Raw genomic sequence first — 14,679 nt, forward strand, 5'->3', positions numbered from 1 at the left:
AGACTGGAAGAAGGTCTTATGAACCGATGAATCAAAATTTGAAATCTTGGGTTCATCACACAGGGTTTTTGTACGCCGTCATGTCGGCAAAAGGATGGTTCCTCAGTGTGTGACACCAACTGCCAAACATGGAGGAGGAAGCGTGATAGTCTGGGGCTCTTTTGCTGGATCCAGAGTCGGCGACTTGCACAGATTGACTGGCACCCTGAACCAAAAGGGCTACCACAGCATTTTGCAGCACCATGCAATACCCTCTGGTATAGACGCCTGGTTGATCAGGGGTTCATCCTACAGCAAGATAATGACCCTAAACACACCTCCAGGCTATGTCAAAACTACCTTCGAGGAAAATAACAAGATGGTTGGCTTCAAATCATGGAATGGCCAGCACAGTCTCCAGACTTATACCCCATCGAGCTGGTTTGGGATGACCTGGACATAAGGGTGAAAGCAAAGCAATCTACAAGTGCAACACATTTGTGGGAACTTCTGCAACAGTGTTGGGAAGAACTTCCCGAACAATATTTGATTTCCAATGAAGAAAGAATGCCAGGAGTGTGTTCGGCGGTTATATCTGCAAAAGGTGGCTACTTTGCTGAGTCAAAAATTTAAATTAAATTTTGTTACACAAAATGATTCTATGATTTCTTTTTTTTCTCGAATTGTTTATTTGTTCTATGCTTAATTTCAGAGTACATTGAGACATTAAACTGCGTAAATTTCAATAAAAACTGGAAAAACTGAGGTGTTCTAAAACTTTAGACCGGTAGTGTACAAACAAATAATATGAAGGTGTCTGTCACGATTACTATCTCCTCCCTCTCACCACATCATGCATTATCAGTAAAGTTTGTCAGTATAATTAACATCTTAATATCAAGGCGTTCAATATGCCATATGATGTCATGCCATTCTGGTGGGTGGCAGCTCAAGGAAAATTTCCACAACATTGTTGTTATTGCCTCCATCTATTCTGTTCATCATATGATTGTTATGTTGTTGCTCTTGTTGTGTGGCCCTCCCATGCTGTGAAATGCCATACCATCCTGCCACCTGTCCTTGATGTGCATATCTCCTTGTTCCAAATATTTAGAAGATTTGTTCATCTCACAAAACAATATACGAGTACAGAGATAACATAAGCTAATCAGTAACTTACTAAAGCATGTTGGCCAACAAAAGCATTTGTTGTACCGGTACCAATTGTTGAGTGTTCAATACCTTTTCATTATTGGATAGGGATGGCTTTATCCCGGTGTGTACCCTGGATAAGAATAGGTACACCGTATCCTTGCATGTCGTAAAAGACGACTAAGAGGGTTGGCGTCAGGAAGAGCATCCGGCCATAAAAAACATTGCCTCAGAAAAGGAACCATGACAATTACAACTACATATGGGCAGGGTACAGCCAGAAGTGGAGATCGGTTTCTGAGGTTTGGGACATGGAATGTAGGGACAATGACAGGGAGATCAGGAGAAGTGGTGGAAGTATTGGTCAGAAGAAGAGTGGACATATGTTGTGTGCAAGAGACTAGATGGAAGGGAAGTGGTGTGAGAATGGTGAAGGGTAGGCAGGGACAGAAATACAAGTTTGTGTGGCAAGGGTGCCTGGAGGGCGTGAATGGTGTTGGTGTCCTGTTTTCTGAGGAGTTTGTAGACAGTGTGGTGAGTGTGACGAGAGTGAGTGATAGGTTGATGATGGTGAAAATGATGATTGGAAAGCTCTTGGTGAACGTCATCTCGGGATATGCTCCGCAGGTTGGTCAAAGCGATGAAGAAAAGGACAAGTTCTGGTGTGCGATAGAGAAGCTGATGGAAAACGTGAAAGATGAGGAGGTTGTTGTGGAAGGAGGAGACCTAAATGGACATGTGGGAAGGAGTATGGATGGTTTTGATGGAGTTCATGGGGGTTACGGATATGGTGTGAGAAATGGAGAAGGTGAAAGGATTTTGGAGTTTGCTGATGGAGCTGGTTTGTTGATTTGTAATACTCAGTTCCAGAAAGAGGATAATAAGCTTGTTACATACACGTCAGGTGGGTTGACGACAACCGTTGACTACCTGATGGTGCGTAGGCGAGATAGGGGGCACCTCCGGGACACAAAGGTGATCCCGGGGGAGGAGGCTGTTTCACAGCACCACTTGGTTGTCTGCGACGTAAGGGTGAAAGGTGCGAGGAGAGCTCGGCGGGTGAAGTACCAACCGAGAATGAAGGTGTGGAGGTTGAAAGAGGTGACAGTAAGGGAGGCATTAAAAGAGAGGCTGAGTAGGGTCGAGGATGATGTGGTTGAGCTTGAAAGTGGTTGGATGTCGATGAAAGCTAGTCTGTTGGGAGCCGTTGGTGAGGTATGTGGATGGACAAAAGGACCACCGAGGCACTCGGAAACATGGTGGTGGGATGATGAAGTTGCAAAGAGGATTGACGAGAAGAGGAAGAAGTTCGAGTGGCAGAAGGCGAAGGGTACGGGAGCAGAAACAGCAGAGCATTAAAGTTATAAGGCAGCCAGGAAGGCTGCAAAGAAAGAGGTAGCAAAGGCGCAGGAGGCATATAGGAAAATGTTCGGAGAACGCTTAGATTCGGAAGAGGGTCAGAAAGCAGTATTCAGGATTGCAAAGCAGATAGCGAAAGAGAGGTGTGATGTGATGGGGGTGAGTTGCTTGAAGGATGAAGTGGGACAAATCGTTGTCGACCCAGATGGAATTAAAGGAAGATGGAAAAGATATATGGAAATGCTGTTGAATACAGAGAATGAATGGGATGGCAACATAGAGAGTAACCCAGTTTTAGGACCGGCAGAGAAGATAACTGAGAAGGAAGTTGAGGAAGCGATAAAAGCAATGAAGGGTAGAAAAGCGGGAGGGCCGACGGGAGTTGTGGGAGATATGTTGAAGGCAGCAGGAAGTTGGGGTGTGAAGAGAATGACAGATCTGTAATCTGGTGGTGAAAGAAGGCCGCATTCCAGTGGATTGGGAACGGAGTACCCTCGTCCCTCTATACAAGGGGAAAGGTGACCCTCTGGAGTGTGGCTCATACCGAGTGATAAAGTTATTGGAGCATGGAATGAAGGTATTGGAAAGGGTGTTGGAGAGGAGGATAAGGAAGAAAGTGAATATCGACGAAATGCAGTTTGGATTCATGCCAGGAAGAGGAACGACAGACGCGCTTTTCATTGTGAGGCAGTTGCAGGAGAAGTACATGGAGAAGAGGAAGAAGTTGTTTCTTGGGTTTGTTGATCTGGAGAAAGCATTCGATAGGGTACCACGCAAAGTATTGACATGGGCATTGAGGAAGTTAGGAGTGGAGGAATGGTTGATCAGAGTAGTGATGGCAATGTACAAAAGAGCGCGCACAGCTGTAAGGACGAAGGACGGGAACAGTGGTGAGTTTGAGGTGAAGGTGGGAGTGCATCAGGGGTCGGTACTAAGTCCACTACTATTTGTAGCTGTGATGGAGGTGCTGGCTCAGAACGTAAAGGAGGGTTTACCGTGGGAGTTGTTGTATGCAGATGATCTGGTGTTGATTGCGGAAAGTATGGATGGACTGAAGGAAAAGATGAACACGTGGAAGGAATGTATGGAGACAAAAGGTCTGAAGGTGAATATCGGAAAGACGAAGGTGATGGCAAGTGGTAAAGCATGTTGTGAGGTGAAAAGAACTGGGAAGTGGCCCTGTGCTGTGTGTAGGAAGGGTGTCGGAGTGAACTCCATTCAATGTACTATGTGCGCTGAGTAGGTTCATCAAAAATGTAGTGGTCTGAGAGGGTCATTAACCAGTATGGCAGCTACATTCAAATGTAAGGTGTGCACAGAGGGAGCTGCAGATGGAGGAAATGTTGAGTTGGATCTTGGATACGGCGTGAAGCTGGAAGGTGTGAAAACATTTTGCTACCTCGGAGACATGCTGAATGGAGAAGGTGGATCAGACTCGGCAACGGTTGCTCGAGTGAGATGTGCATGGAAGAAGTTTCGGGAACTGAGTGGCGTGCTGATGATGAGGGGAGTGTCGTTGAAGCTGAAGGGAAAGGTGTATGCTGCATGTGTGAGAAGTGTTATGATTTATGGGAGCGAGACATGGGTAATGAACGTAGAGCAGCAACGAAGGTTGGAAAGGGTGGAAATGCGAATGGTTCGACGGATGTGCGGAGTATCGTTGAGAGAGAGGAAGACAAATGATGAATTGCGAAAGATGATGGGAATAGAGCCTGTGATTGATGCTGTGAAGAGGAACAGGTTGAGATGGTTTGGTCATGTGTTGAGGAAGGATGAAAGTGACTGGTTGAGAAGAGTGATGGAAATGAATGTAGAAGGAAGCAGAGGACGGGGAAGACCGAGAAAGACTTGGCTAAAGATGGTGGAAGAAGAAATGCGGGCAAGGGGGTTAACAAGGAGAGATGCAGAAAATAGGGCAAAATGGAGAAGATTGTCATGGGGACCGCAAGGCTAACCCCCGCTCTAGCAGGGAAAATGGCCTTTAAAATGCATGTTGTTGTTGTATAGGGATGACTTTAGTCACCACTGAGCTGTTCAACATGTTGGGTCAAATTTTGGATAATAACATCTTTTGAAAATCAATATCGCATATAAAAGCATGTAAAATATAAAAGGTAAAAATGTAAAATAAATATAGCATGTAAATAAAAATCAATATTGCAATATAGCAGGCTGGCAGGATGGCCTCGATGTACGAACACCTGCTTCTGAGCTGTCCAGCCTGGATTAGAATCTCAGCCAAGCTATAAAAAGTCATGCTGGTCTTTCACAGGCAGGGTGATTTATCAATGTATATGCCATTGCTCGGATGGACTTTAAACTGGGTGTCCTACCAAAGAGCATTATTTGGTGGATGTTAAAGATCCCACGGTGTCATTCGTGAAGAGTAGATGAGCTATCGTCGGCACCACAGTCAAATTCCAAATTCCTGCCCTAACTACTGCTGGGAATGCAACAGCAAACCACATAGTATCGATGCTCTTAAACATAACATGATACATCAGAATCAGAAGAACCTGAATTTAATGTATACACATAAGCAGATCCATAATGTTCAGCAACGCAAGTCCAGCTGCTGTATTTTGAAATTTCAAAAATAAGAAAAACACCCACCCGTTTTTTTCTCTCCTTCCTTCATAACTCAATCCTCTCCAGCCAAAACACACCTTTCCAATTCCAGTTCTCACCATACTTCTTCAACTTTATCCTTCTTCCTCTGATCCACTTTCCCCTAACCTTCAAAAAAAACATTAACGAAGAATTTAAAAAGTATGCCTCTCCTCCCGTATTAACATATTGCTTGTGCACCTCCCTGTTCCTTCGTTCTCTGCTCTCATTTCTGTCAATCTCCTAATCTTCTGTTCCTGCTTCTGAACATGTGCTGAAATCCTTTATCCCCCTTCGGAATCCTTCATGCCCTCATTTATGGAATACCCCCAGATAGTTTTCACGGCTTAGTTTTGAAATGTTTAAACTTTAAACTTTCCCCTGAGGTGTTTTATTCTGTTGTATATTAAAACACATTTTTCTTCTTCTTCTTTAAAAGGGTGTTTTCAAGTTGCTCACCAAATCTATTCATTTCAAATAAAAATTCAATCTCTAACAGTTCTTCCTTCCTACATTCCCTAAACTCACCTGCATTCCACCCCTCCTCCAACTTTTTCAAACGGATCTCTGACAGGAAAAATCAGAGAAACTCATTTTGCAATAAATGTTCGTTTTCCATGAATCGTCCAACACTTTCTAAAATCCAAACTCATCCTTCCCCTCCTAAACTCCCTCCTCGCCCTCCCCTCCTCAACTCCCCCCTCACCCCTCCCCCCTCCCCTCCCAAACTCCCCCCCCCCGCACCCCTCCCTTCCTAAATTCACCCCTCAATTTCAAAACTCTCCCCTCCCCCCTCCCCTTCAAATCTCCCCACCCTCCTTTTTCTCCAATTCTCTCCTCTCACCCTCCTCAAAACATCCTCCCCACTTCCTCTCCCTTCCAACTCTTACCTCGATCTCCTCCAACCTTCTTCTTCGCTCTGCCCCCTCTTCAAACAACACCTTACTGTGCCTCATCCAATCACCATCAAACCTTTTGTCCTCCTCATCCTTCCCTTTCTGCTAGCTCCTCTGAAATCTCTGACACACCATCAACAGCTCTCCCTACCTCCTCCTCCTCTTCCTCATCTTACCCTACCCCTCCCCTCCCCTGTCCTTTATCCGATGCTCCCCCTTCCTCTTCCTTAACGGTATGGACCTCAAACATCCGGGGCCTTCGCTCAAACCTGATTGATCTCTCCATACAGGTTGCTTCTGACAAACCAGACATAATCTGCTTAACAGAAACTTTCCTCCTTCAAGATGTCTCTGATTCCTTAATATCTCTCCCTGGTTACTCCCTCCTCCGGTATGATAGATCTGAGCCATGTCCTGGAGGTGGGGTTGCTATCTTTATCAAAAACTCTCTTCCTCACTCTCCCTGCACTGCCCTCTCTCCACCTCACCCCCAGGAGTACATCTGGTTACGGCGTCCCCTTCGCTCCCACCTTTTGTTCATATGTATTATGTATCGTCCACCAAACAGTGATAACTCCATTGACATCTCGCTGTCTGATAACATGGACCAACCTCTATCTACTCATCCCAACTCTCTCTTCCTCATATGTGATGATTTTAACTGTCATCATGCCAGCTGGGTGGGTGTGGGTACCTCTCTCACCAGCCATGGCACCTCAGCAAAGGACTTCTGTGACTCACTGGGATTGAAACAATCTGTCAACTTCCCAACCCGGATATCAGTTAACGGAGCATCTTCTCTTCGAGACTTGGTTATGACAAACTTCCCTGCAAATGTCTGCTGCTCTTCTTCTTCTTCTTCAATCGGTTCATCTGACCATATGCTTGTTAAAGTAGATGTCTCTCTGGCCATACTCAGAGAGCCTCCTCAACGTCGACGAGTCTGGCATTTCACTCAGGCCAACTGGCACGGTCTTCAAGCAGCCATCAATCATCTGGACTGGTCTTCCATCTTTGTCAATTTCTGTCAATCCTCGACTCTAATTCTGCAACTGGACCAGACGGCATCAGCCCCCAAGACTTAAAATCCTGCTCTGCTGCTCTTTCACACCCTCTCTCTGTTCTCTTCACTCTCTCTTTTGCTCAAGGTCATCTGCCTTCAGCTTGAAAATCAGCCAACATTATCACTATCCACAAAAAGGTGCAAAAACAGATCCTCACTCTCTGCATACCTGGTCAAAATCACAGACTGATCAAACAAGTGGAACATGTCTTTCAATCCTGACAAATCTTACTCTCACTGTCTCTTCGAAAAGACTGTCTGGACAACCCTCCCATATACTTTCTCAACAATCCTCTCCAAGAAGTTCTGTCACTCAATCTCTTGGGTCTCACAATCTGCCATGATCTTTCCTGAAAAAAACACATTTCCAAGCTGGCCTCCAAAGCCAGTCGCCGACTGGGCATTCTCCGTCGTGCGAAGTTCTTCCTTGACACACCTGAGCTCCTCACCACATACAAGACTTTCATCTGCAGCTCAATGGAATACTGCTCTCCCCTCTGGGCTGGTGCTCCTGCCTCACACCTAGCTCGGCTTCACGGTGTTGAAACCAAAGCTTTCAGAATCATTGGAATCTCCCGCGATGAAGCTGATTGTGAGGGCCTTTCACTCGCTCACCGCAGGCAGGTTGATTGTTCTTTCTGTCTTCTTCCGACTCCTCTCTGGCCTAGCCCCCACCCCGCCATCCCTGTCTGTGCTCTGTCCCCCAAGTACTCCTATAGGTTGCACAAGATCTGCCTGCAACCCTCTTCTAGTGAAACTGCCAAAATCAAGACTCTCTGCTCACCTTCACTCTTTCATTCCTCTTTTCTCCCACCTCTGGAACAAACTCCCTCACTCTCTTCAATCCCACTCCTCCCTCCAGGTCTTTAAAACAGCTGTTCACCACCATCTCTTATCTTCCCCCATCCAAAACCTTGATCTTTTCTACCCCTGTTAATTCACCCCAGATCCACTTTTCTGAAATACCGACTTCTTTCCTGGAAGTCATAGCAGTGTCCATGTGTATTTTTTTTTTTTACCTCTCCCACCCCCACCCCCCCCTTCCCACATCTCCTCCCCCCAAGCCCTCTACCTCCCACAGATCTCCCGATGTCCCTGCTCTCAAATGTACTTGTGTGCTTCCCCCTCTCTCCCCATCTTGTCTCCCGCTCCCTTTGTTTTGTCTTATGTGTCCGTTTGTTTTTTTTGTCATTAATGTTACCTCTTACGTGAGCCTGGATCTTGTACACACAAAAAAAAACTACAACGCCACTCCACTTTTCTGAAATACCGACTTCTTTCCTGGAAGCCATAGCAGTGTCCATGTGTATTTTTTTTAAAATCTCTCCCACCCCCCCCCCCCCCACCCCTTCCCACGCCTCCTCCCCCCAAGCCCTCTCCCTCCCACACATCTCCCTGCTCTTAAATGTTGTGTGCTCTCAAGTGTTTGTGTGCTTCGCATTCTCTTGTCCTCCGCTCCCTCTTTTTATATATTTTGTTTGTCTGGTTGATTTGTTTGTGAAGTAAATGTCAGCTCTTTCACGAGCCTCGATTCAGTATACAAAAAAAAAGAAAAAAAAAAGTACAGCGCATACTCCCACCGTGGGTTTTGTTGGAATAATACATTTTGTTTAACATCACCTCTCCCCAAAACAATAAATGAAAAATAAAGTAGGCCCTAACTGTCAGAATTGGAGGAGAAAAACATCATTTAGGAATAAGAATAAAAGCTTTAATGCAGAAAACAGAAATAATCTTTCCCAAAAAAATTCCTCAAAAAAATTCCTGGATCCGGAATAATATCCTGAGCTTCACCAAAAACTAATCAATTCTTCTTTATCCCAAGGGCAATAATCCCACCAACTTTCATCCAAATCCGTTCAGAACTTTTCCAGATATCTTGTTCACAAACACACGAACACATGAACATACGAACACACACACACACACACACACGCACACACACACACACACACACACGGACGGACACGATCGAATGCATTACTCCCTGGCGGGAGTAATAAAGCTGAAAATCGCAGAGCCAGAACCAGAATTATTGATTTGGTCTGGGAAGCCCATGCGAGGTTTCTTCTTCTTCAGCCTCTCACAACCCTGGGTAAATATGCGATCTTTTTTTTTTAAGTTGGAATTTTGCCAAATCTGTTTTATTCGTTTGTTAATATACCTCAGCCATTGACAAATCTGGAATTATAATTTTATTTGAGGTTCAAATTAACCCGGGAGATTGTGTCAAACGGTGCCTGCAAGTCTGTACACGTGATAAATAATTAATCGTCCACAGTCGAAACTCTTCTTCTTCATGCAATAACAACTTTTAGCTTCCAGACCGTACATCCAATGATCTTCAAATTTTGCACACTTGTTACTCTTCATGACTTCTACTACAGTATGAAGGTTCACGGCGATCAATGAAGTGGTTCAAGAGATATAAATGTTTTTATTATTTACGTTTAATTGACGATGTCTGCCAAATCACGTGACCGATCGCAAATTCCAAAAGGACATTTTAGTAGACTGATATGCTGAACAGATCTGTGAAGTTTCCCCTCGATTGGATCACAAATGAGGGAGGAGCTAGGTTTTAAATGTTTATGCTTAAAAACGTCATAACTCTGAAACCATGTGATGCATGACGTCATGCTCGCTGACTTTTTTGTTCGTCATGGGTATGCGATTCTGCCTGCAAAGTTTGGCCTCGATCTGTTCAGGCGTTTTGGAGAAAATTGGATTTTAGTGTTTTTCACTCAAAACAATATGGCGGCCGAAACACGTGACCTGTGACGTCATAATTACCATAAAAATATTCGACACACCGAGTACCCCCTATGGTGAAAATTTGCTCTCAATCGCTCCAATTATTGCCGAGAAAATGGTTTTTAAAGGAAAACAGAAAAAAAATCCTGGATCCGGAATAATATCCTGAGCTTCAACAAAAACTATTCAATTCTTCCTTATCCTAAGGGCAATCATCCCACCAACTTTCATTCAAATCCGTTCAGAACTTTTCCAGATATCTTGTTCACAAACACACGCACACACACACACACGGACACGATCGAATGCATTACTCCCTGGCGGGAGTAACTAGAACGCCACTCAGTAGAGCGCATACTCCCGCCGTGGGTCAAGTTGGAATAGTACGATTTCACAAAAGTTTGAGGGAGTAGTTCAGTGACAACACAAGACAGACACTGCACAGATATATATTTAGAATATATAGAAGATAATGTTAAAAACAAAACAAGGCAATTTCACTTACATTTTCGGATTCAGCGTTCAATTTTATATAAGTGAGTGTATTTTGAGGCATGTGTGACTTCAAATAAAATTGTAAGCCAGAAAAACGTTCGTTTCATTCCTTAGGGATACAACATGTAAAACTGGCCCAAACGTCAAAACAAAACTCGCTCATTTTAAGTCGTACAAGCTAAAGCGACCACTCAATCTTCTGGGAAGAATCCCGTGCACATGCTTGTCACACTTATAAGTCACCTAAGTCTTTATAAGTTCATCAAATACTGACACCGCGATTGACATTCGCTGAGGTAAATGTTGATATCTCTCTGAGGTAAAAAAAAAAAAAACAATTTTAAAGCATTATACGTATCAAACGATACATTTTATGAAACGGGGAAACCTAATACACACTTTGGTGGTTTTAAAATGACAGAGTGGCCTGATTAGAAAAAAAAGAAAAGAACCTTGACGACGACGCTGTTAACAATATACACCGCTCTAATGCATAACCACGAGTTTAAACTACATTTACAACAAATATGAAAACTATTTTCATATCACAATGTTAAATATAGAAGATAACGTTAAAAAAAATGAGCCCTGTCTTCCAATGGTAAGCAATTCTTCAAAAAATTCCTGGATCCAGAATAATATCCTGAGCTTCACCAAAAACTAATCAATTCTTCCTTATCCCAAGGGCAATCATCCCACCAACTTTCATCCAAATCCGTTCAGAACTTTTCCAGATATCTTGTTCACAAACACACGAACACACAGACGCACACACAAACACACGAACACACAGACGCACACACACACACACGGACACGATCGAATGCATTACTCCCTGGCGGGAGTAAAAATTACTTACTTGTAGGTGTGTGTCTTATCGAGCCAGAACCCCGCAATTAAAGCGCTCACGACTCCAGTCACCACTATGGTGAGTCCAATCCAGCCAGTTTCAACTTCTTCACCCTGTTGGCACATACGGTCACATCTCCACCACGTAACACACATGCAATGGTGGGATCACGTCCGCAGAAACAACCTGGCTACCCAAAACGTGATCCCACCTGCCTCCAGGTTCTGCAAAGAGGATCCAGGGCCCCAAGTTTCTGTCACAGGTCTGTTTGGCATCGAACCATTGTTGATTAATCTGTCTCATTCTCCGTATCAATGGCATGCCATGAGTCGGTATTGAAAATGAACATCGATAAGTCAATGCACAGCAACCAGCTGTCAGAATATCTTGCTCTATTTTGTCACAATGATTGATAGTACACTTTACAGTGGCGTGAATCGACAGCGAATTGGGTGATAGAACGATGTAAAAGAATGGTTTACTCACGGGGTAGTAATGCAGAACTGTTTGGTTGAGTAGAGTTGCTAAGGAGTAATATGCTCCAGCACTTAAACCTGTAAAAACACGTACCAGTGTAAACGGTAATTAAATTGCTGAAAAGAATCAATAACTAGAGAGTTCATGGAACACGATACACCTCACAGTGTTCAAGTATATACTTCGATTTTAATATAATAATGATTTTAACTTTTTTTTTTTTTTTTTAATCCAGAAGTTTAGCACTACTGAAGCGAAGCAGTCCTACACACCACCCTTATACATAAGATGACATTGAGTCACTGTTTAGGAGAGGGAGGCTTTATTGATCACCATAGAATGCAGCGTCAATTGGCCCCGTACATAGCCATATCGACGGCCTCTTCTTCATCCCGATACTGTACCCTTTCATATGCGACGTCCTCTCATGCTACATATCGATACATAGCATGGTTCTTGGAAGTAGTATGAAGGTGATTTGTGTTGTACAGTGTTCAAGTATATAATTTAATTTATATAAAGGTTCAAAGAGATTTAAAAGCATATAAATAAATTCATTCTAGCTTTCACACAGTGTCGATTGCATCACTCAATCTAACATGTTGCATTAGTTATTTGTGTATGTTGTTTGTGTCCTTTAGAAGGTCCTTAAAAACAGTACGTTTCCCGTTTGGAATGATTTTCAATTTTGTTTGATTGCCAGGCAGGCAGACAGATTAAAAATATTATCTCACTCATCTCTGAACATGCGTGATCGGAACAAATTCAGAGCCAAAGTACTTTTAAACGGCAAATTTGTCTTCCTATTCGTGTTCCAATTTATATTCAAAATATAACATTCAATTTAAATAACTTGTTCCTTGATCATAAACTGATAAGACGGACAGACAAACGGACGGACAGACCTGGACCAATTGCTTAACACAGCTTTTCACTTCATGTGCTCAAGGTAATGACAATTATATATGTAGAATATACAGTGCATTCAGAAAGTATTCAGACCCCTTCACTTTTTTCACATTTTGTTATGTTGCAGCCTTATGCTGAAATCGTTTAAATTCATTTTTCCCCTCATCAATCTACACTCAATACCCCACAATGACAAAGAGAAAACAGGATTTTATAAAGTTTTGCAAATTTATTAAAAAGAAAAAACTGAAATATCACATTGACATAAGTATTCATACCCTTTGCTATGACACTTGAAATTTAGCTCAGGTGCCTCCCATGTCTCTTGATCATATTTGAGATGTTTCTACACCTTGATTGGAGTCCACCTGTGGTAAATTCAATTGATTGGACATGATTGGGAAGGGCACACATCTGTCTATATAAGGTCTCACAGCTGACGATGCATATCAGAGCAAAAACCAAGCCATGAGGTCGAAGGAACTGCCTGCAGAGCTCGGAGACAGAATTTTGTCGAGGCACAGATCTGGGGAAGCCTACAAAATAAATTCTGCTGCATTGAAGGTTCCCAAGAGCACAGTGGCCTCCATAATTCATAAATGGAAGAGGTTTGGAACAACCAGGACTCTTCCTAGAGCTGGCCGCCCGGCCAAACTGAGCAATCGGATGAGATTGGCCTTGGTAAGAGAGGTGACCAAGAACCCGATGGTCACTCTGGCTGAGCTCCAGAAATCATGTGTGGAGATGGGAGAAACTTCCAGAAGGACAACCATCACTGCAACACTCCACCGATCTGGGATTTATGGCAGAGTGGCCAGACGGACGCCTCTCCTCATTGAAAGACACATGAAAGCCCTCTTGGAGTTTGACAAAAAGCACCTAAAGGACTCTCAGACTGTGAGAAACAAGATTCTGTGGTCTGATGAAACCAAGATTGAACTGTTTGGCTTCCGTTTGGCCTCTCTGCCATAAAGCCCAGATTGGTGGAGTGCTGCAGTGATGGTTGTCCTTCTGGAAGTTTCTCCCATCTCCACACAGGATCTCTGGAGCTCAGCCAGAGTGACCATCGGGTTCTTGGTCACCTCTCTTACCAAGGCCCTTCTCCCCCGATTGCTCAGTTTGGCCGGGCGGCCAGCTCTAGGAAGAGTCCTGGTTGTTCCAAACTTCTTCCATTTAAGAATTATAGAGGCCACTGTGCTCTTGGGAACCTTCAATGCAGCAGAATTTATTTTGTAGGCTTCCCCAGATCTGTGCATCGACACAATCCTGTCTCTGAGCTCTGCAGACAGTTCCTTCGACCTCATGGCTTGGTTTTTGCTCTGATATGCATCGTCAGCTGTGAGACCTTATATATACAGGTGTGTGCCTTTCCCAATCATGTCCAAACAATTGAATTTACCACAGGTGGACTCCAATCAAGGTGTAGAAACATCTAAAAGATGATCAAGAGAAATGGGAGGCACCTGAGCTAAATTTCAAGTGTCATAGCAAAGAGTCTGAATACTTATGTCAATGTGATATTTCAGTTTTTTCTTTTTAATAAATTTGCAAAACTTTCTAAAATCCTGTTTTCTCTTTGTCATTATGGGGTATTGAGTGTAGATTGATGAGGGAAAAAATGAATTTAAACGATTTCAGCATAAGGCTGCAACATAACAAAATGTGAAAAAAGTGAAGGGGTCTGAATACTTTCTGAATGCACTGTATCTTCCCAACAAGAACATGGTATATTGATTGAACTTTAACGGAGCAGTTAATTGAACCACCACAAAGGGTCATTTTACTTTCATGAACAGTAATTTGTCCAACAATCATTATCCTGGAATCCAAAACTGGTATTTATGGACTTAACCACTGCTGCACTTCTGAACTGGATTTCTAGAGCTGTTCAACTGTCTGTAAATATATATTTTTGAAAGTTTCAGACACTTGAAGTTTTGAAGATCGTGATGGAGAAAAATGAACTTCATCAGTCATTATTTTCTCTTACAATAAGAACAAAGTAATTGATGGCAAGATAGCTCAGATATTTACTTTATGTAAATGTAATTTTACATTTAAATGTTTTTTGTGTAGTTCGACTGGTGCTTTCTGATATGGAATTTCTGATTTGTGTCGTTCTCGCGAAATGATTGTTA

General features: G+C 43.2%; 1 protein-coding gene across 2 annotated transcripts in view; it reads right to left on the reverse strand.

Annotated features, from left to right (window-relative positions):
• Positions 1-14,679, reverse strand: part of LOC137436719 (choline/ethanolamine transporter flvcr2a-like) — an 86,034-nt gene that overhangs the window by 47,683 nt on the left and 23,672 nt on the right. For both annotated transcript variants that reach the window (XM_068130747.2, XM_068130746.2), the window contains exons 4-5: positions 11,642-11,709; positions 11,165-11,268 (exon numbers count right to left, since the gene is read on the reverse strand). In XM_068130747.2, coding sequence (XP_067986848.2) covers positions 11,165-11,268; positions 11,642-11,709 — 172 coding nt within the window. The remainder of the gene's footprint in view (positions 1-11,164; positions 11,269-11,641; positions 11,710-14,679) is intronic.

Source organism: Myxine glutinosa, chromosome 11 (assembly GCF_964187855.1).
Source record: "Myxine glutinosa chromosome 11, kmMyxGlut1.1, whole genome shotgun sequence".
Taxonomy (NCBI): Eukaryota; Metazoa; Chordata; class Myxini; order Myxiniformes; family Myxinidae; genus Myxine; species Myxine glutinosa.